We start from the raw sequence: 23,699 nt of genomic DNA on the forward strand, positions 1-23,699 counted from the left end.
CTTTGGGTTCAACATTGGGGGGGGGTTGAGGTCTCCACTTTTGAGCATTGAAATTTTGAGCATATCAAACACTCCATTTTCTGCATTCTGGTGAATCTTTGTGTGCCTTTCCTGCATCAATTTATGGTGCAAATATCTTTATTTATGTAAAGGAAATAATAATAGTAATAGGTATTTGAAGTGGGGGGGGGGTTGCACTGGCCAGTTAAGGCTTATTGGGGGGGTTGTAACCCCCCCCACCCCTCCTGTAAATTACGCCTATGGACCACCTTTCGTTTTATAGCCATGTAGCTAATGGTCAGTCTACCTCGGATGGTTTAGACATTATGGTTGATAATCGAAATCCTTATGGAGAAAATCAACAGGATTTTTACTTTGGCAACCACACTGTTGAGCTCTATTGTGCTGTGATCACTCAAACCACATGCCGAGGTGGTCTGGGACGCATTTGACCACGTATCTTTTGTAGTATAAATGATAATGTGTTGGATGAGCATTGTTTTTGCCTGATGAAATGAGAAATAAGCTAAGATCTGCGACAGTGGAATAGCTTGAAAAGTCGTTTGGTGTAAGGTGGGCATTAGTCGTTGATAAGATAAAGACGCTTTGTGGATTAATGGGGTTCAGTGCAGGTTGTCTCAGGCAAGACACCAAGCAATTAGGCAGCCTGACAGGTCCACACATAGGGCTGCAACTAATCTGTGGATTATTTTCTGGATTAATGGATTAGTTGTTTGGGCTCTAAAATATCAGAAACTGCTGAAAAAAAACGAGGTTTGAGTGGATTTGACGGTAGAGAGCTTCTTCACTCCTGAAAACATTTAAGGTCCCCTTAAAAAACTGAAAACTAACAAACACTGTGAAAACTAACTCAAACTAAACCAGTCCCTCCAGAAAAACGTGTATCTTAGCAGAAAGTTGAAAAATGTTGCGTTTACTTCACACAAGAGCAGCCGTTTCCCCCTGCTGCCATGGGAACGTTATGAAGTGACGTCATTACGCGACGTGAACGCCATCGACAAGCTGTAACCCCGCGATGAAGCCACGATGACACCGCCGTTTTTACAAGTTCCCGCAATTGCATAAATATCCTGCATATTCCATCACAGTTTTTAAGAAAACGTGACGCATAATCAAGGATTTTGGCCTAAAACAATCACAAAAAAACTCCACGTTTTTCTGGAAGGACTGACTAAACTAACAAACAGACTGAAAACTAACTCAAACTAAACTAACAAGCTCACTCTAAAGACTTTTGAGTGGATGTGAAAGCATCAAACATTTAAATGTTCCCATCAAAAATTGATTGTGTTAAAAAAAGAAATGCTGCATGCATGATGACTCGTCACAGAACAGCTCTGAGCTGAGTTCATGTGGACCAGAGCTGCAAAGATTAATCGATTAGTTGTCAACTATTACATCAATCGCCAACGTTTTTGATAATTGGTTCATCGCTTTGAGTCACTTTTTACGAATTAAACTATTTTTAAGTATAAAAATTCTCCGATGTCAGCGTGTTAAATGTGACTATCTTCTAGTGTCTTCTCTCCTCTGGGACACCAAAATGAAGATCTTTGAGTAGTGGACAAAACAAGACATTTGAGGACGTCATCTTGGGCTTTTTGGGAAACGCCGATCCACAATTGTCACCATTTTCTGAGATTTTAGAGACCAAACAATTAATCCACTAATCCAGAAAATATTCAACAGAATAATAGACAATGATAATAATTGTTAGTTGCAGATCATCGAACGCAGTCCGCCCAAACATCACCCTTAACCCTAAGGGTTTAATGGTTGTAATGTTAAATAAAATGTATTTAAATGGATGGAATAGATGTATATATTGTGACACCAGGGCATTTACTTAAAGGTGCAGCAGGTAAGACTTATAAAAACTAACTTTCTGTCATATCTGCTGAAACTGACCCTATGTTCCAGTAGAACTACAGGAAGCAGGTCATTAAAATAAATCCAGCTCCTCTGGCTCCACCTACAGCCTGGAGTGAGATTTGAAAAAAAATCCACCGCTCCCTGTTCAGATGCACCAATCAGGGCCAGGGGGGATGACTAACTGTTCAGATGCACCAATCAGGGCCAGGGGGGCATGTCTAACTGTTCAGATGCACCAATCAGGGCCAGGGGGCGTGTCTAACTGTTCAGATGCACTAATCAGGGCCAGGGGGGGTGTCTAACTGCGTGTCAATCACTGCTCATGCACACGCATTCATTCTCCCTTGTGGGGGGAGGGGCTTAGGAGACCGTTTTGGGCTTTAGCGGAAAGGGGGGGAGGGACTGAGAAGTTGTTGATGTTCAAATTTTTGGTGCAAGTCCTGGATCTTCACAATCCTACCTACAGCACCTTTAAGTCTTCCAGGAGAGAGGCCATGGCATGTGTGGAGGGGACTTTTTATTTAAAGCTATAGTGTGTAGTTTCTGTCGCCCCCATGAGGAATTCTAAGTAATGACAACAACACTGTCGGCGCGTCCACATGATACAAGACTTCCGTGATCGCGCACCCCTCCTCCACGCAGTTGCTAGTAGCCAAGGAGGACACGGAGGATTAAAACAACATGATGGATGTCTTAACCCTCTTTCAATATCTGTGTCCCTTTAATATGGGTTTTTAGATAACCAAACCTGTTTTTTTTAAGGAGGTTTTAAAGTGTGTTCCCCCCCATCTGTGGTTCCCTTGTGCCCGTGTGTTTCAACCCCAACCTAACCCAACCAGACACAGGCGGCGTGTCAGTTTTTGGATTCCTCCATGTTTTAGTTTTCCGGATGACAGAAACATTCTTCCCTCATCCAATCTTCCTGCTCTCCTCCCTTCTCGAGGGATGCTGTGCATTTTTTACTACAGCTGTGAAAAGGGTTTTAGAAAAGCCTTCAGACACAAGTTACATCAGAGACATTTCACACGTGACCACGTCCCCCCTCTCTCTGACACACAGAGGAAAGGACCTGTGGTTTATTGATGACCTTGTGTATGATCAGCATTAGAGAGAGAAGATATGGCTCCTCCAGCAGCAACAGAGCAACCACAAGACAAGAACATGTCGTCCTTCATGAATGATGCAAGCGTACTGTCGGGCCACTTGGCAGCAACGTGCAACATCTCTCCAAGCTGGATCAGAAGTAGAGCAGTGGTGCCTCCTAACATCGGAGTTTTCTTTCATGCAGCCTCGTCCTGAGTAAGAACTTTTAGATGATTTGTCAACTAATCAGTCGTTTTGGTCTCAGGCTACATTTACATCGCTACGTTTTGGTTTAAAAATATATCTTCTGCTACGTTTCCCCCTCTCATTCCCCCTGCTCTGGCGTTTCTCCCTCTCATTCCCCCTGCTCTGGTGTTTCCCCCCTCTCATTCCCCCTGCTCTGGTGTTTCCCCCTCTCATTCCCCCTGCTCTGGCGTTTCCCCCTCTCATTCCCCCTGCTCTGGCGTTTCCTCCCCTCTCATTCCCCCTGCTCTGGCGTTTCTCCCTCTCATTCCCCCTGCTCTGGTGTTCCCCCTCTCATTCCCCCTGCTCTGGCGTTTCCTCCCTCTCATTCCCCCTGCTCTGGTGTTTCCCCCTCTCATTCCCCCTGCTCTGGCATTTCTCCCTCTCATTCCCCCTGCTCTGGTGTTTCCCCCTCTCATTCCCCCTGCTCTGGCGTTTCCCCCTCTCATTCCCCCTGCTCTGGTGTTTCTCCCTCTCATTCCCCCTGCTCTGGTGTTTCCCCCTCTCATTCCCCCTGCTCTGGTGTTTCCGAGCCCCTAAACCGGGGGCCTCAAACGGAGACCTCTGGCAACACCGACACTGACGCCAACGTTTCTCCTCCTGATTGGGTCTCATCGGTCACGACGTCTCGTTCTCTGAGACTTAAAGCCTTGTACTTACTTAGGGATAATATGTAACTTTTCCCCAATAAAACGTCTAAAAACAAGGAGTGGAGCTGTTATTTCACTTTCTTACTTTCATGTAGCCTCCTGTTTTCTGACAGAAGCTGTCATTAACTGACTTTTCATTGAGTTTTAAGCCACATTTCTACGATACACCTTTTAGAGCTTGGCGGGTTTTTTTAGGCAGAGAACTGAATCTGCAAAGTAAGTAAAGTTATCAAATAAATGTAGTGGAGTAAAAACATTTGCCTCTGAGATGGAGTAGAAGTATAGAGTAGCAGAAAATGGAAATACCTCAGAATTGTACTTAATGTAAGTACAGTACTTGCGTTGTCTTCCGTTTTTTCTGGGTCAATATTTACCGTATTTTCCGGACTATAAGTCACACTTTTTTTCATGCTTTGGCTGGTCCTGCAACTTATAGTCAGGTGCAACTTATATATCAAAATATATATAATGTAACATGTTTTTAAATGTTATTTCATGCTGAAAACATTACCGTCTACAGCCGGGAGAGGCGCTCTAGGCTTGTGACGACTATATGCTGCTCCTAAAGACAACTGAGAAAGAAAAGAAGCTGCAGGAGACTGCAGGTAGTAAAACACGCAGCCGAAAACGGTCATCGAGCAGCAGAAGGAGAGTTTGGAGTGAGAGAGAAACTTGTGAGGGACTGGAGAAAAGGTTAGTCTTACTGCAATGAAGAAAACAAAGAAAGCTAGTCGCGCTGAAATCCAGATGGCCAGAGCTGGAGGAAGGAGTCCACAGATGGGTGCTTGAACAACGTGCTGCTGGGAGAGGCTCGTCAACAGAGCTGTTACGTTACGTTAACATAGAGGACACCTACCGTATTCAGCCCCTTGTTCTGGGGGCTGTTGGGTAGTTTAATAACTGTTAATGTGTTACGTTAACATAGAGGACACCTACCGTATTCAGCCCCTTGTTCTGGGGGCTGTTGGGTAGTTTAATAACTCTCCTTTCCAGATTAAATGTCTGTTCTTGGTCTTGGATTTTGTGAAATAAATTTCTAAATAAATGCGACTTATAGTCCAGTGCGACTTATATATGTTTTTTTCTTCTTCATGACGCATTTTTTGACTGATGCGACTTATACTCCGGAAAATACGGTATTTATTTTTTCAACCTTTTGTTGTTCTTTTTCGACACTTGTCACTTTTCCCGATGTTTTTGTTGAATTTTTTCCAGTTTTTTTTGTCACTATTGGACGTTTTTGTTCATTTTTTTTCAGCATTTTTTTGGATGTTTTTGTCGATTTATTTCCCCGCGTTTATGAAGCTTTTTCCTACATTTTTGTCACATTTTTTCAAATGCTATGAAATTAAATAAAACACCCACATTCAATAAAAAGTAGTGAACTGATCATTCACTTTACCTGTGAAGAGTGATGGTTGTACGGAACCATCCATGCTAGTTTCTTTGACAATTTGGTTGAAAGAAACCCAAATTTCTGATATGGAAACTTTAAAAAAATGGGTGAAATTTGACCCGAGGACAACAGGAAGGTTAAAAAAATCCCCGCTTCACCAGACAATGCTAAACATAAACCATCTTAACACAGACGTCTTCATCACACCCTCCTAAATGTGAGGAATAAAACCAAAGACTGGAGATGGTTCAGTAAGAAGAAGCCACTTACGGAGACAGGTGGCGGACAGCATCCGTGTTGCCATGTACGGAGGAACGCAGTTTGGGAAGACGGGCTGCAGGACGTAGCTGGAGAAGGTTAGGGCGATGACGGCCAGCGTGGTCGGGTACATGATGAGGACGGCGCTCCACAACAGGAGGAACCTGAACAAGAGAAAGACGTTCAATAACTGGTAGGGATGCACCGAATCCAGATTTTTGTGGTCCGGTCAAATACCGAACCCCCTGGTTGAGATTCTGCTGAGTCCTCGTCCCGTCCTCAGTCCATGAACACAGTCAACACATTAATGAAGTAAACAGTGACTGTCCTTCCTTTGCCGTACCTGAAGTTGCTGCATTCTGGCTGCTGTCTGTAGATTCCTTCATGCTCAGCTCGTATTCTTCCAGATGTTTCATACCAGATGTTGTAACAGCGGTGATGTTGTGTATTGTTTAGGGTCCTCGCCACCACCAGACTAATCAGCATTGCAGATTGAACATGTAGCTGGACTTGAATGGCCTTCTTTTGACTGAAAGTACTGCCAAACAACCCTTTTTCTGCTCACCAGTTCCATTTCCACTTCCTCTCAGCCTGCTGCATTGAAGCTCCACCTACGTAAACACCTTCCTGTAATCAACGGCGCCGTCATTACGTCGACCAGCGTAGCGCGGAGTGACAGCGTAGGGTTCAGCAGAAACCCAACCCCGTCAAAAAGCCCAATATTCAGCTGAATCAGAAGCCGAAACCTGGATTCGGTGCATCCCTGGTAACTGGAGTGTCAAAGCACGGCACTCGTATTGACATCGTCGCTCTATTTTCCTCATGTCGTGCAGCTCTAATTTAAGTTAAGCTACACCCTGAAAATGAAAAGTTTTGAATACAATCTGGATGTTACAACAAGTCAGACCTGCTCGGTTCTTTCGGGGAATGATTGTAAAGATTTAATAAGAATATGTTTAGGGCATTTCCTCTCTAACTGGGAGGTTTTGGGACTGATTGGTGGGATTGTTGTGGACGAAGTACACACGGAGATACACTGGTAAGTGATAATGAGGTTTAATGTAGCAGCTGATTTAAATATCTCACGTTACTGTATTGTGTCAACAGTTAACTTCCTTTAATATTGTATGTGGAGTTTTCTTTTACGGGGTGCAAATGTTCCACCAAAACCAGTTCCTTCCTGAGATTATTAGCAGAGCCACCGTCGCTGCGTCTGGAGCTTAACGCCGCCAAAGACCATTGGGATTGGTTTAAAGAAATGCAAACAACCCAAAGTGTTGTTTTTTTCTCTCCTATCCCAGAATGCATCTGTGGTGTAGCCAGACCTTACTCCACAGCGCTGTGGAGATACAGCTGGCAATGCGAGACTAGATGAAAATCAATGATGTTGTTTAAAAATAAATAATGTAAAAAAAAATAGAAATATAGTGCAGTGTAGACAGTAGTATACAGTTGGTTTACAGAAGGTGGTTAAGAGTACATATGTGCAGTGTATTAGCACTGACTCGCTGTAAAGACCCCACTCACCCCATCAGACCCCCGAATATCTCTGTGACATAGGAGTAGTCTCCTCCAGATTTGGGGATGGTGACGCCCAGTTCGGCGTAGCAGAGGGAGCCCAAGGCGGCGATGCAGCCTCCCAGAACCCAAACCACCAACGCCAAGCCCACCGAGCCCGAGTGCTCCAGGACCCCCTTTGGAGAGATGAAGATCCCCGAGCCGATGATGTTCCCTGAGGAGAGGAGGAAGAAGGTTGTTAGATACCGATACTATCTTTTCAGTCACCGGTAAAACATGTCGAGACACACCTGATCATTTTGCTTCTTTAAGAGACATTCATTATTTACGTTAATTAAATATATTATGTTTACGCTAAAGCGCGACATAGTGCGTAGCTTCTGTCGCCACCATGAGGAATTCTAAGTAATGACAACAAAACTTCCGGCGCGTCCACATGATACAAGCCTTCCGTGATCGCGCTACTAGTAGCCAAGGAGGACACGGACGATTAAAGTGCCCATATTATGAAAAAAACACTTTTTCTGGGATTTGGGGAGTTATTTTGTGTCTCTGGTGCTTCCACACGCATACCAACTTTGAAAAACATCCATCCATGCTGTTCTGAGTGAGATACGGTTTCTGAATGTGTCCTGCCTTCAGTCTGCGGGTGAGCTGTTCAAAATCGGCACGGTTTGTGACGTCACAAGCCGAAACGAGCTGGCTAACTGCAACCGTTAGCTCGTAGCTAACGCTAGCATGCTACCTCGTTCTCAATAGCAAAGCACTGCTACAACAGACACAAGTTCACCATCATCTACTAAAGAACTACTTCCATGTGCGCCCTCATTTAGAAGAAGTCTCCCAGCTAATCCTGCCTTGTAACTGACTGAAGGTGGAGAAACAGCCTCTTTTACTGTCTATGGAGCTAGCTAGCTGACATGATCTACATCTCAGCTACTGAGCATGTGCGAGTGCAATCAAAGATAGTACAGAAGAAGAAGAAGAAAAGAGGTCTCACTCTGTAGCTAAAACAGAGACCAGCTGAAAAGAGGATCTGCAGCAGTGAGAGAGAGCTGTGCAGTACGACAAAAATATGGTGTTTTTTGAAAATTAAACCATGTAAACCTATTCTGGTACAACCTTAAAATACAATTATGAAGCTGAAAATGAGCAGAATATGGGCGCTTTAAAACAACATGATGGACTCTTCAGAAGAGGATCATTATCTTCACTTGAGTTTCTGCGCGGGAAAGTCTCTGGACGCCACAATCTTCTGAACATAGTCATACTGAGAAATCCAGAGAGAGTTGTGTGGAGCTGACGGTCTTAATTAGCTTTGTAGCAACTCATTTGGCAACGGCTTGAATGTAACGGACGTTCATTAATATTACAAAGTTACGCACTAAAGCGTTAACGTCAGAACTTGACTTGGTTGTAACTTGAATGCTACTTCTGACTTGCAAAACAAAACATACTGATACCAATTACGTAGCCTTGGGAGGGGGGTAATATTCAGAGAAAAAACTCTGAAGTTCCAAGATTAAAGTCAAAAATGTATGTATCAAATATACGTACTGTTATGAACGTAACAGCAGGTGGCGATTAAAATGTGGAACGTGCTCAAATAAACAAAGGAACATTCATCTTTATCATGGGCTGAAATTTGCACATTCAACGCAAAACATTTTCACACATGTGGGAAACATGTTTACATATACGTCCATACAGCACCTATGACTTATTTGGAGAGGTTTTGGCATAGTACGCATCACCCAGTTTCTGCCTCTGCACCTTAAAAAAAAAAAAAACACACACACACCAGTGACCCCGTTGAGACTCTTGAGCAACCTCAGTCACACAATCCACACTGTCCCCCTCCGAGTTTATACAGAGGGTTAGTAAAGCACAAAGAGCCCTGTAACGGAGTTACAGAAGGAGTTAAAGGCCATCACTCAGGCCGGGACAATCCCTCCTGCCCAGAGCCTCAGTATGCAGTGTAGAGTACCAGCAGATCCGACACATTCAGACTACAGCGCTACCAGTAGCACGGCAGAAGGCAGCCAAGTGGCACAGACAGCCGTTACATAACCAGACATAAATTATCCACTCCCGGGGGGCTGCCGAGGTGGGAAGTGACCCGCTCACCTTCTGCATCCGTTTATTCCTGCAGCAGCGTCCTAAAAAGTGACACACGCAGGAAAATAAAAAATAAAAAAAACCACATATTGGTGATGTGAGATGAGATGAAGGTCTATGAAAAGTGCCTTTTGATTCAATCCAGTGGCACGAAATGACTCTTGATGCCGAGCGTGGTTCAGTGTGCCGACTGCCGAGCAGCCAGCTCGCTCACTCGGCGCTCTCTCGCTCTGAATGGAAAGGTGCTTCAGCATTCTGCACACAGGACCTTTCTCTTGTTCTGGTGAAGGATTTTTTTTTTTAACAAAAATGTCCGCCTTGAGCATGCAACAACAGCTTAGCCCGGGGGTCTGAAACCTGCGGCTCTTTAGCCCCGCTGCAGTGGCTCCCTGTGGCTTTGACAGAAAGTTATATGGAAATGAATTATTGTTAAAGTGACTCTTACATTCTCCATTTAGGCTACATAACAGTTCCCTCAGTCAACTAAAATGTGTGTTGTAGCCTACGTACGCCCAGTGCTTTATCCTCTAAATTTTGCCAAACCTTAATAGCGGTCCGGAGTGTTTATAGACGAGCAACTGATTCCAAATCCCAAAAAAAAGAAAAGTTTTCAAAGAAACTGAATACATTAATAGTGTGTAGACAGATGTATTTGCTTGCTAATGGGTTATTGCTAGCCTGGAAATCCAGACCCAAATCTGAAAGATTAAGGGTCATGGGTAATGAAAACGGCCCAACTCGAGGGGCGGCACCAGGCATGCATTTGAAAATCTCACTGCACGCAATTGGATAACACTACGACCAATCACAACAATACTTTTCGCTAAGCCCCAATGCGCTTAGCTACCAGAGGAGCTAACTGGGAGATTAAACTCTTAGCTACCAGAGGAGCTAACTGGGAGACTAAACTCTTAGCTACCAGAGGAGCTAACTGGGAGATTAAACTCTTAGCTACCAGAGGAGCTAACTGGGAGACTAAACTCTTAGCTACCAGAGGAGCTAACTGGTAGATTAAACTGTTAGCTACCAGAGGAGCTAACTGGTAGATTAAACTCTTAGCTACCAGAGGAGCTAACTGGTAGATTAGACTCTTAGCTACCAGAGGAGCTAACTGGGAGATTAAACTCTTAGCTACCAGCGGAGCTAACTGGTAGATTAAACTCTTAGCTACCAGAGGAGCTAACTGGTAGATTAAACTCTTAGCTACCAGCGGAGCTAACTGGTAGATTAAACTCTTAGCTACCAGAGGAGCTAACTGGTAGATTAAACTCTTAGCTACCAGAGGAGCTAACTGGCTCGCATATGGCCCGCCTATATCAGATACACCGATGTGATTGGTGCAGCACGGCTACAAGGGCATAGTTAAAGGACAATTCCGGCGCAAAACGAACCTAGGGGTTAATAACAGATGTGTACCCACTCTGTCATTCTCTGGGACATGTTTTCATGCTAATCTAATGTGTTTGTAGCTTGAAACAAGCTAGCGCGGACCGCTGATTAGCTTACAACGCTAGTATTCGGGGCCACAGGGAAAGTAAAAATAAATCGCTATTTATACCACTAAAAAGGCTCAAAATATCACCACACTTCAACGGTAGCATAATGAGGGTCCCTAAATGTTAACCGAAGCGTTGAGAACTTTGTAAGTGTACAGATAGTTTATTAAAAAGACAGTTTAGAAAGACAGTCGCGTTCTCGTGTACAGGCGGCCGCCGTCTTGGGAGCTACTGTGTGTATGTTTAACATTAAAACATGATGTTTAAATGTATGAATATGTCAATAAAAATCATTTGTATACCTTTGCATTGTATGCAACATCAAAAATGGAATGTGTAAATGCTTTAGGCCGCCCTACACGTTATCTTAGGCCCAGTTTAATATGCAACTCTATTTGTAGTAGGGGGTCCCTGTTCCGTCTCTTTTTCAGCAAAGGGGTCCTTGGCGTCGTTTAAATAGCAAATGCACCTGCACCCATCTGTGGCCCATGGGCGTGCTAGTCTTACAGGGAGGTGTGTTCAGGTGCATTCTGGGCGTGCTGGTCTTACAGGGAGGTGTGTTCAGGTGCATTCTGGGCGTGCTGGTCTTACAGGGAGGTGTGTTCAGGTGCATTCTGGGCGTGCTGGTCTTACAGGGAGGTGTGTTCAGGTGCATTCTGGGCGTGCTGGTCTTACAGGGAGGTGTGTTCAGGTGCATTCTGGGCGTGCTGGTCTTACAGGGAGGTGTGTTCAGGTGCATTCTGGGCGTGCTGGCCTTACAGGGAGGTGTGTTCAGGTGCATTCTGGGTGTATTGCTATCTTGAGGCAGCAGGAAGTGATCGCGCCATTGACCAACAAAAACCTGGTCTAAAGTCAATAAGGCAGCATTTCATTGTTATTTTAACAGAGCATTAGTAAAATGCTCCTAGGCTCGTGCACAGCACGTGCACACTATGCTTGTTACACACACAGGGACGCACAGCAGCACACACACACGCAGAAGATTACAGATACAAATGTTACGGTGCAAATCCTCCATCATAACAGCAATGCTCCAAGGTCCAAACGCGCCTGGCTTTTAAAGGGAATGGGAGATGATCTCTGATTGGTTGATTGCATGTTACGCCCAAAACACACCTCTGATTAATGAAGACACTAAGTACAACCCTTTAGAACCATATTAAAAACATTTTTAATATTGTGGTCCTGTTACGTGTGGAGAAGAATGTGTTATATTAGACATATTTCTGTAGCCCCATCCCCTAAAGTGTTTCCTCGCCTATGTAGCACCAAATGCTTGCTCTAATTTATAGACTCTATAATCTATAAATTATAGAGTGTGGTCTAGACCTACTCCATCTGTAAAGAGTAAAAACAGCCCTGAAACAGTTTTAAATAAGTGCTGTAGTTTGTGAATAAGGCTATAACATACAATGTAAGTGGGAGTTCCCTGAGCAGCTCCTTCAGCAGCAGACTGCTGCACCCTCAGTGCAAGAAGGAGAGCTATACCGCAGGTCCTTCATTCCAGCAGCAGTCAGACTCTTTAATGTAACATCATAATGTAGCACTGCTACTAGCTGTTTCTGCAATATGAGCCATCACTGGACAATATCCTGCACTGTGCATATTTATATATTGATTACTCTTTGCTACCTCCAACTGTGCAATATGTCATCTCTATTCATCTGTATATCTGTGTTTATATACTGTCTGTTTATATAAGGGTGTTTATTGTGTAAATGTTTGTTTCATTACTATTATTATTATTATTATAACTAACCCCATTTCTTATACTTTATGTATATTTTTTCTCCTATGTCTACTTAATGTGTATTTGTGTTATTCTGATGTGTGTACATTTTTTTCTTTTGAGCAGCTGTAGCACAGTGTGGGATTAATAAAGTCTATCTTATCTTATTTTAGAACTCAAAAGGGTTGGTAGTTCGTTAACTCATGGCTCCTCTAGTTTCTCCTGCTAGTTAACAGCAATAATGTAGCTATAGGCTGTACCCGCAGACAGCAATCACTTTTGGCAGGACACCTGTCAGGCCCTGTGAATGCAGCCTGACTCCCTGCAGGCCCCCCTCCATCCATCCATCCATCCATCCATCCCTCCCTCCTTCCCTCCTTCCCTCCCTCCTGGAGGATGCTCCTGTATTTACTCTCTTCAGGTGTGTTTGAAAGCTCCCTGCTGTCCTTTCTGCTCCAGCAGACAATGTTCTTCTGCCAGGCTGCTTCTGGACTCTGAGCACTCACAAACTCACTTTCATCTGAACACACATGCAAACAAACATGGAGTCCCGAGTTTTTCCTAACCAGTCAAGAGTTCACGGGGGAGTTTAAGCTTTTTTCGACAACTTGTTTGGGGTTTTATCAGAGCTGCAGAGAAGATTCAAACGACATTAAGTTGTTTATTTCGGAAGTTCTGCAATTATAAAGTTAAAAAGCTGAGCCAAGCGGCAGCTGGCTTGTTTTTCCTGCCTCACCTATGATGATGGTGCAGGCGCTCAGCAGCCCGATCTCCTTCTTCAGAGTCACTCTGTCGGGGATTTTCTCCTTCTCCTCCTCCTCCTTCTTGTTCTTCTTCTTCTTCTGGCCGTCCGTCACGGTGCCGTGCGGCCGGGAGCAGATGCTGCTGCTTCCGTTCTGTCCCTCCATGTCCGCCTGCCCGGGTCCGGTACGGTCCGGGTCCGTCCAGTCCACTGTGTCCTCCCAGTCCCAGTTCTCCCGGTGCTCCTGTCCTCTCCTCGCTCAGTATTCATGCAGACTGAATGGGCTGCGCTTGCGCAACAACCTACCGCTGTCCGGGGTAGAATGTTAAATACCCAGGACTCGACGTGATGCGTTCAGGGAGCCTGGGAGGAACCGGTGTGCTGCTCTTTACCTCCTCCAGGTCTAGGGTTAAAGGGTAACTTTGGTTTTTTCAACCTGGACCCTATTTTAGCATGGGTTTTTGACTTGGTGACTGATGGGAGCAACAATCGTTGACATGTATGAAGCGAGAAAAAGAATTGTGCACCTTCAATGCTTGGACATTTTATTGTAAGTGTCTGACAACATTATGAAAGGATCCCTACAGAGATAGGCCTTTTTGTTAAAGAGTAAGATCCTTTTTATTTAACATGAAACAGCTCTGAAATCACCATCACCAAACACCACCAGACTCCATGTAAATAATCAGGACTTTTAGCGTGTATAGAGCCAGCATATTTCCACCAGACTCCATGTAAATAATCAGGACTTTTAGCGTGTATAGAGCCAGCATATCTCCACCAGACTCCATGTAAATAATCAGGACTTTTAGCGTGTATAGAGCCAGCATATCTCCACCAGACTCCATGTAAATAATCAGGACTTTTAGCGTGTATAGAGCCAGCATATCTCCACCAGACTCCATGTAAATAATCAGTACTTTTAGCGTGTATAGAGCCAGCATATTTCCACCAGACTCCATGTAAATAATCAGTACTTTTAGCGTGCATAGAGCCAGCATATTTCCACATGTAAATGGGTGAATTAAGGGTTTATTTCAACCAAACCAGAGTGGTGATTGTTGGAACAGTGGAAAGATGAACCAAGACGGCTTTTCATAGTTTTATTTTGTTTCTGTTGACATTGTATGAAGTGTGTTTTACGATGATAAAAGTCCTGATTATTTATATGGAGTCTGGTGGAGTTTGGTGATGGTGATTTCGGGGCTGTTTCATGATAAACTAAAAGGATCTTCCTCTTTAACTAAAAGGTCTATCTCTGTAGGGATCCTTTCATAATGTTGTCAGACACTTAGAATAAAAATCTGAGTCTGTCAGCGGCAACAACAGAACTTTTAGTGGACAGAAATTAAAGGTGCCCAGTAACGTTACATTGCAGCTTGTTTCTCTCTTGCTAAATACCGGACCAATTTCAAAAAGATGTTGTCATTTAGACACAAAACTGGGGGAAATTGGGTCCAGGTTGAAAAAAAAAAAAAGTTACCCTTTAAGGGACTAGGGAGGACAGATTCACCAAAAGTTATAGCATAAGATAACGCTTCATTTGCATATTTAAACACAGACATTTCAGTAAACTTTTAACCCTCGTGTTGTCTTCCCGACGACAAGTGTCCCATCAAACACTTTTTTTGGCGCCTTTTCAGACGTTTTTGTCGCTCTTTTCAACTTTCTTTCTTTATTAATGGTCAATAAACCTAATTTAAATGACATTATACCAAATGTTTGAATTATTTTGACTAATAGTTAAGATCAGAGGATGTTGAGCAAATCACAGACTGGTTTATGTCAACATTTAGTCAGGATGCTGTTTTAAAACCATTTCAACCATTTTATTTTCAAATGCTATGAAATTGAATAAAACAACCGGACTGGGGGTGGATATGGGACAGAGTACCCAGAAAGATGGCCTCCTCATGGGAGGAGGGCCCAAAAAGATGCTAGAATGAATAGCTGTAGATGCGGGGAGGGGCCATAGAAAATGCCTTTCTACAGGGCCCAGATTGTTGTGCTAAGTCAGAACTCTTGACATCCTGCAAGAAGTAGCGAGAATGGACTTTAACAAGCTGCCACTACACATATTTATGTCCATGCAGTGGTGTGGGCTACGTGATACGCAGGTATACGCAGTATACCCACTAAGGAAGCTCCAGGATTTCCATATACCCACTTAAAAATACCCAATGACCCACAACAACATACTTTCCATTATATTTTTTATATATTTTGATTTGCCATCTGTGTTTTCCTTCGCATAAATAAAGGTATTTCCACCGTAAATTCGTGCAAAAAAGTATATCAAATAGCAGGAAATGAAGTCTGTGATGCTAAAAATTTCCCTGGGGGAGGACACCCAGACCCCCCACTTTGATATGTCCAGTCTGAGCCATATATTTATATAGTACAGTATACCTGCTAAAATACATTAGACTACACCATTGTGTCCATGTGTCTGTCTGATGAGGCTCTGTGAGGGAGGTTTTATTGCCTCTTTGGGAAATACCTTGACATAGCTTTGGAACAAGATGAGTTCTTACTTTTTGTTTCTTCTTTGTTTCTACAATGGAAGTATACAGCAGCCAAAAGAACAATCAACTACAAACAGACAACACAACAGAGGTCAGAGCCAGATATTCAAGAACATCTTGTATCTTTTGATCAACAGCCGGCAACGCTCCCTTTACTGTCCATCTACAATCCCACAAACACTCCGATGTTCAGCTCACTGTTTAGCCTGTAATTTCACTTTTCTGCTGCTTTCCAAACTTTTCACAATCTTATCTTTATGTGACAGCTTTCTTACTAATAACATTATAAGAGAAAAAAAAAGAAACTGAGATGGAAAACTTTAGCCACAAGTAGGCCTCTCTGTCTGTGATTTCGCAGAGCTCCACTGAGAAGTGGAGCAACAGTGAAAGAGGAGAGCTGCAACATTTCCTGAATGAAAGTGAAAGTTTGTCTGAGCGACAGCAGAGCTGCAGTCAAGACAAGTCTCTCCGTTTCTCTCTAAGAAACATTGAGCTGAATCCAGGCAGCTTTTTCTCAACAACAGCAGAATATCTGCCAAACACCGGTGAGTACACTGAGACAAAATGCACTCACTACACATTTGAATCCAGAACAAAGAAACAAAGTAACAGCAGATAATGTAGGCCTGCCAAAATGTAACTAACCTAGCTTAGCTTTCCTCTGAGTTGCCCAACAGTGTACAGTGTCTGATTTGATCTTTCAATGCTTATAAACACACTTTGGTAAAGTAGCCTTAAACTTCAAACTCTTTCCTCTCAGCCTCACGGTTTCTGTAGTTCCTGCTCTCTGCCTTTTGTAAGACAGAACAGCTGATCTTATTTACTTTGTTTCAACAACTGGTACAAACTCAAAACCTGAGCTCTAACCAGACAGGAAGTCCCACTCACGACGAATGTTTAACTTAAAGGTGCCCTGCCACACCTATTTCATTACTTTGTGGAAATGTCTGAAGTTTCTACCATGGACTCTGTAACTCTGTTTTTTTGTGGAAAAAATGCCTTGGTTACCTTGTTTCAAGCCATTCTAGCGTGGTATAGAAAGCCTGCAGGAAGACTCAGCTCGGTTTGTGCCAGTTCTCATTAATATTCAACGAGCTAAGCTGATTGACTCTGATTGGCTAACAGCGAGCCAATAAGAGCCTGGCTATCAGCATCCTTTACCCAGCGCAACTGGGCGAGCTCATAAATAGTAATGAGCTCAGGCAGCACCACGTCAGACTGACCAGCTTTTATAATTGGCCTGATTTCTCCGCTTATTTCTTTTCAGTAGCTAGAGCTGACAGAGGAGGTAGCAGTTCATTTTCACATTCACAAGTAAAAAATGGTTTTGTGTGGCAGGGCACCTTTAAGTCCAACGCTGTTTTTATCTGTGAAACAACACCAGCTAACACTCTACCCTGCAGACCAGTCACACTGATTTCCCCGCATGTTTTCATACGTGTCTACATTTTATAGGTTGCTGTTACCATGACACCTAATTTAGGAAAGCCCAATAAGCCCTGGGGAAATGTGGTTATCCTACGTACTGCAGACCTGCACAAACACCATACTAATCACGTTTAAGACATTACATGAAAGCTTGACATCACTCGCCCATATTGATGTTGTCACTACCCGATGACTTGACTTGACATGCGTCACTTTGCGACAATGACGCGGTGACATCTACACATAACGTTTGCCAGGTTATTCTTTGTGAGAAAACTACTACTATGTTTGTTTGTGTTCTTCGTTTCTTTACCCAGATACAAATAAAAAAAACGTCATGGTCAATTTGACGTGTCAAGCAAATGGCAATGTTATTGGGTACTGTTACGATGTGTACTTGCTACAGTCCATTTTCTCCCCAGTAACAAGCTAATAATGATGGGAATTGGGTCTTTTAATGATGTTGTCAACAACTCAAGATAACTTTCTGCTGTCTGAGCTGTCAATTTATCAGTCTGAGGTAAATCTTGCCCATTCAGTTATTTAGCCGTAGTAATGTGTAACGTGTAAACACGAGATGGGAATGTCACTTGTTTATCACCAAAGACTACAGCAGAATTAGCCTGGGAAAACCCTGACGAACTTCTGGCAAATTTGAGATTTGCTCTGTAAGTCCGTCTGGCCAAGAGCCCGTTAAAGCCCATTTCCAATTTTTCCAAATAGAGGCACCAATCACAACCGTTGAGGCGGGCTTTGCACGATGGCGATAGCCCAACGACGGCGAGCAGCTTTTTGTTTACATTCAACATGACTGCCACCGAAGCGCAGCAACCCGTTGATGCCGCCGTCGCTGCTACGTCACCATGATCGTTGGTCTGATTGGTTGAAGGACTATCCAATTGCGCCCAGAGGTATTTGAGCGGCGTCCGTTGGTGACGGCCCTTAAGAAATGGGCTGTGAATGAAGCTTCCCCAGACCCTTCTCAGTTACAACTGAGAAGGGTCTGGTGTCAACCAGGCTACGGCAGAATTTCAATTCTTTCACAATGCCGTAAACCATTTAAATCTGAGCATGCGCAACTTACATCTGCACTTGACTCATCTTGTAGTCTTCCAACCTTCCTGTGTCACTGTCTGACAGGTGATCAGACCAGGTGTAAACATAGTGCAGGTGAGATTTAAAGGAGCCACATGCAGGGTTCTGGTTTGGGCAATAAATGTAAATTAAATAAAGGCCTTTTTTTAACTGGAGTAATGATTAGTAGAAAGAAATTCCACATTATGAACACATTACCTGATTGTTGTAACAGAAAGTATTGTTGGTTGAGGTTTGGTTTGTGTCGATCAATGGCCATCAATCAAATTCATTACAGACTGCAATATCATTTACATCAATATTAACATCCACATCAACACCATCATCACCTCCTCCTGCTCCGCTTGTGTGTCTTTGATTTGTCTTATTATACGTCCTTTTTGTTTCCCATAAACATGCGTAGGCTAGTGCTTGCTAATGTATTAATTGGGTAAAGTCTCAAGATTATATCATTTGTTTTAGTAATATTTTGAGAAATAGTAAATTGTTTCACGCAGCCAAATAAATGTTTATTTTTAAATAAAGATCTCCATGTTATCATTTATTTTCTAATGTTTCTTCAAACTTTTTATCCTCAGAGTGCCGATATGTCTGCTGCCAGCAGTCAGCTGACTGAAGATCAGTTTCTGTGCTCCATCTGTCTGGATGTGTTCACTGATCCAGTCGCCATACCATGTGGACACAACTTCTGTAAAACCTGCATCACTGATCACTGGGACATTAATGATCCCTATGAGTGTCCCAACTGTAAAAAGGTTTTCTACACAAGACCTGAGCTGCAGGTCAATACTTTCATCTCTGAGATGGCTGCTCAGTTCAGACAGTCAGCTCAACAGAAAGCCAGCAGAAGCTCAGAGCAACAAGTGTCCAAACCAGGAGAAGTTCCCTGTGACGTCTGCACTGGAACCAAACTGGAAGCCCTGAAGTCCTGCCTGGTGTGTCTGGCCTCCTACTGTGAAGCCCACCTGGAGCCTCATCTGACAGCTTCACGTCTGAAAAGACATCAGCTGATCGACCCTGTGGAGAACCTGGAAAGCAGGATGTGTATGAAGCACGAGAAACCTATGGAGCTGTTCTGTAAGACAGACCAGACATGTATCTGCATGCTCTGCACTGTTTTAGACCACAAGACGCATGATTTTGTTCCTCTGAAAGAAGAATATGAAGGAAAGAAGGCCGAGTTGGGGAAGACAGAGGCTAAAATCCAGCAGATGATCCAGAAGAGACGACTGAAGATTCAGGAGATCAAACACTCAGTGAAGCTCAGTGATAAAGACGCAGACAGAGAGATAGCAGAAGGTGTTCAGGTCTTCACTGCTCTGAAGGAGTCTGTTGAGAGAAGCCAGGCTGAGCTCCTCGACACGATCAAAGAGAAACAGAGAAAGACAAAGAAACAGGCTGAAGGCTTCATCAAAGAGCTGGAACAGGAAATCTCAGAGTTGAAGAAGAGAAGCACTGAGGTGGAGCAGCTCTCACAGTCTGAAGACCACCTCCACCTCCTCCAGAGCTTCATGTCCTTGAATGTTGTTCCACCCACCAAGGACTGGACACAAGTCAGCATCCGTCCACCTTCATATGAGGGTACTGTGGTGAGAGCTGTGGCTCAGCTGGAAGAGACGCTCAGTAAACAGATGAAGAAGCACTTTCGTGTCGAGCTGAAGAGGGTCCAGCAGTCTGCAGTGGATGTGACTCTTGATCCTAATACAGCACATCCTGATCTCATCCTGTCTGACAATGGAAAACAAGTTAAACATGGTGATGTAAGAAATGATCTCCCAGACAATCCAGAGAGATTCAATACTTATGTTAATGTCTTAGCAAAGCAGAGTTTCTCTTCAGGAAGATGTTACTACGAGGTGCAGGTTCAAGGGAAGACTCACTGGACTTTAGGAGTGGCAAGAGAGTCGATCAACAGGAAGGGAGTCATCATAGTGAGCCCTCAGAAAGGTTATTGGACGATATCTTTGACGATTAAAAATGAGTGCAACGCTCGTGCTGGTCTTGATGTCCGTCTCTCTCTGAAGTCTCCGCCTCAGAAGGTGGGGGTGTTTGTGGATTATGAGGAGGGTCTGGTCTCCTTTTATGACGTTGATGCTGCAGCTCTTATCTACTCCTTTACTGGCTGCTCCTTCACTGAGAAACTCTACCCATTCTTCAGTACAGGTCTCAACAAAGGTGGTAAAAACTCTGCCCCTCTGATCATCTCTCCTGTCAATCACACGGAGTAGAACAACCATTTTGTAGCATGATGATTGGTTGCCTTGCTCTGAGTAAGGCACACTCTGCTCCCCTGGCCAATGATGATCTGACTGCATGCTGGGAGGGCAGAGAGGTTGTCTTCTTGACATCCTCTCACTTTTGGATGCCTAAGGGACGTGTCATTCCCGGGTTGCCTCGCTTTCGGTACACCTTGCGGTCAAAATCTCTGCAGTGTCCATAGGCGGCGCTAGGCGTCTCAGCACCCCTGAAAAATAAAGTCCTTATCACTGTGATTTTGTGAAATCGTTTAGTGCTCAAACCTTATTACTTTTGCAAACGTCATTTTAGCAATGGAATAGGATAAATGACGACAGGCTCAGCTCAGTTGTAGCCTAAAGTCAACAGTCTATCTGCGGTTCCCTGAACGAGGGCGCCTCAGCCTACTGTTCAGTCTGCACAGATAACTTTGGGGAGCTACTTTCAACCACTGAAAAGGTATGGCTAATGGAGTGAAAATCTAAATCTAATCAAATGAACACGTAGGCTACAGCTGTAGTATTTGTGGAACCAATCTGTGATTCCCTGATCACAATGATGGCAATCATATCTGAATTAGCCTAGCTTATTCACCACGGAGTTCAATTTTTGTTGTGCAACGTTAGACAAAATTGCTAACTGTAGGCAAATGTAGCTTAGGAGTAGCCTACAACAAGTTTTTAAAGTGTGCTATTAATAGCTTGAGCACCGCTAAAAATAGCCTAGCGCCCAGTTACCTCCCTACCAGACACTTTCTTATTTTTTAACTGTCAATGCCAATGAAAAAATAAATAATTTGACACTGGAAGAACAAACTCTGACTCACAGTCTGTTTCTTCCCTCTTTAAGTGTTTTTTTTGCTATATACATCCTATTCCTGTATTGCATAATATTGTTTTGTGGCTCATCATTAAAGTATTTGTCTTACTTATCATATAATGTAGTTGTTGTATTAGAGTAAATGCTTTTATTATCAGGCCCAGGCTCTTAAGAAAAAGAGATGTTGGATTTTCCCCATCTGGTTCAGAGGCATTATTAGATTAGATTATTCATCATTTGGCTTTATAACCATAAGTTTCTATCAATGATGTAAATGAAAAAGTTGAAAATTAACAGCAGAAAAAACATGAATAATCCTGTCTAAAAATATGTTAAGGCTTATTTTACCAGTTCAAGGTATGTGCAGGGGCGTAGCACAAAAATCTGGGCCCTGTAGAAAGGCATTTTCTATGGGCCCCTCCCCGCATCCACAGCTATTCATTCTAGCATCTTTTTGGGCCCTCCTCACATGACGGCCCTGGGTACTCAGGCCCCTTCCCCCCCCCCAGTCCGACACCCCTGGGTATGTCTGGGTGCTGCAATAATCATGCTTCGTAGTTGCCGTCTTTTTTCGCAGCAGATGCCTTGAATCTGTTGATAGTTTGTCATAATTGCATGTCTCAATAATCTGTCTATTTCTTTCCCCAAAACTCACCAGAAGTCATGATTTAAGGGTTTAAAAAAAAATAATCGTACCTAGCTTAACTGCTATCAACTGCTCATTAAGGGCTGAGCCCCCCCAAAGGTCAGATCCTAGAATCGCCCCTGGCAGTGTCTCCTTTCAGGGGTCCCCCTGCTGCACCATGAGCTGTTCGAGGATCATTGCTGGCTCCTACTGTAACTGCACGTGCTCCCCTTTTCCTGCTCTACGTGTTGAAAAAGGCTGCCTTGCAGGGTCTGAGTACACTGCTTCACCGGTGCTGCGGTGGCTACACTAGGTGCCGTTTTACCTCTGCTGTCTTTGCCTTTATCGGCTTTATATATTAATATTCCAACACCACATACAGTATATCTCTCTGTGTGCCAACGTGGTCGTCAGCTCTCTTTCAGCCTGCCATTTGTGGTCTTAACTGTATGTGTGCAGACAGGGAGTCGTGATTTATGTGTATTGTTAAATGATGATCTTGTAGATTATGTAATTTTCTTTCTTTCAATGAATATTGTTGTTTTTTTATCTCATTGTTTCTTCTGGTTATTTTCATGACGTTACGTTTGATTTTCTGCGATTCAAATAATTTCTTTTAGTCTGGAAATTTTGCTTAGTTCTGCTAAACCAAATGTGTATTGTTGCCAACTTATTTTGTTTTTTTGTAAGCTGCATGCATCTGTTCTGTTTTTGTTTGTGCTACCGTTAGTGGTGTTCTCCCTTCTTCCCTCAAAGTACTGGTGTAAATGGTCAGTTTTATAGTTTTTTTCAATTGTCAATTTTACCAAAGTAATATACTTTAAACAGAAATTGTATTTAACCTGTGTGCTTTTATTCTTTTCTTTTTTTGTAGAGTCATTAGTCATCTTAAGTCAGATTTAGTCTAATTCCCTAACTCACATTTCCAGGGATGCATTGTCGGTTCTGTCTTTTTAACTGGTGGTGTAAATAGTTGTTTTATCTACTGTATCTACTCTTTTTTATTGCTGAAAATGTTATTTGATATGTCACAAGACTGTTAAATGAAAATAATACACAGGAATAAGAAGCATTTGCATTTTCCTTTACTGTCTGATCATGAAATATATAAGAATTGTTGCTTACTGGCTCAAATAACTGAAGAACACTTCACTTTCTTTTTAAACAAACAACATCAAAATAAAGTTTTTTATTGCGTCAGATGAAGTCATTTTGTTTCTGATTGATATCAAAGCCTCAAACACCAGCTATGATTAAAAACACCATAACATGTTCTCAGACGAGCTCCAACACGATTATTCAGCCCCCAACGTCTCCTTCCAGGCAGCACTGCCCAGCACTAGGATTAGGCAACGGTTATGGTTATGGTTATGGTTAGGGTTATGTGTATGGTTATGTGTATGGTTAGGTGTATGGTTAGGGTTATGGTTAGGGTTATGTGTATGGTTATGTGTATGGTTAGGGTTATGTGTATGGTTAGGGTTAGGTGTATGTGTATGGTTATGGTTATGGTTAGGGTTATGTGTATGGTTATGTGTATGGTTAGGGTTATGTGTATGGTTATGGTTAGGGTTATGTGTATGGTTAGGGTTATGGTTAGGTGTATGGTTAGGGTTAGGGTTATGTGTAGGGTTAGGGTTATGGTTAGGGTTATGTGTATGGTTATGGTTAGGGTTATGTGTATGGTTATCTGTATGGTTAGGGTTAGGGTTAGGTGTATGTGTATGGTTATGGTTATGTGTATGGTTATGTGTATGGTTAGGGTTATGTGTATGGTTAGGGTTAGGTGTATGTGTATGGTTATGGTTAGGGTTATGTGTATGGTTATGTGTATGGTTAGGTTTAT

The 23,699-nt window shown here is 43.1% G+C and overlaps 2 protein-coding genes across 2 annotated transcripts in view; one reads left to right on the forward strand and one right to left on the reverse strand.

Moving 5' to 3' along the window:
* slc7a10b (solute carrier family 7 member 10b) overlaps positions 1-13,358 on the reverse strand; it is a 29,127-nt gene extending 15,769 nt beyond the window's left edge. Inside the window, 3 exon segments of the mRNA XM_078256203.1 lie at positions 5,536-5,687; positions 7,051-7,255; positions 13,121-13,358. Of these exon segments, the coding sequence (XP_078112329.1) occupies positions 5,536-5,687; positions 7,051-7,255; positions 13,121-13,292 (529 nt within the window). The 5' untranslated portion in view covers positions 13,293-13,358.
* A 2,718-nt stretch (positions 13,359-16,076) lies between these two features.
* LOC144521774 (E3 ubiquitin-protein ligase TRIM21-like) lies at positions 16,077-23,003 on the forward strand. The gene is made up of 2 exons (XM_078256375.1): positions 16,077-16,196; positions 18,753-23,003. The coding sequence occupies exon 2, from the start codon at positions 18,762-18,764 to the stop codon at positions 20,400-20,402; it is 1,641 nt and encodes a 546-aa protein (XP_078112501.1). The 5' UTR covers positions 16,077-16,196; positions 18,753-18,761; the 3' UTR covers positions 20,403-23,003.
* The last annotated feature ends 696 nt before the right edge of the window (positions 23,004-23,699 follow it).

Source organism: Sander vitreus, chromosome 8, assembly GCF_031162955.1.
Source record: "Sander vitreus isolate 19-12246 chromosome 8, sanVit1, whole genome shotgun sequence".
Taxonomy (NCBI): domain Eukaryota; kingdom Metazoa; phylum Chordata; class Actinopteri; order Perciformes; family Percidae; genus Sander; species Sander vitreus.

What these genes read in the sequence shown, in the direction of transcription:
- LOC144521774 (XM_078256375.1), top strand. Translation starts at nt 18,762, where the DNA reads ATGTCTGCTGCCAGCAGTCAGCTGACTGAAGATCAGTTTCTGTGCTCC.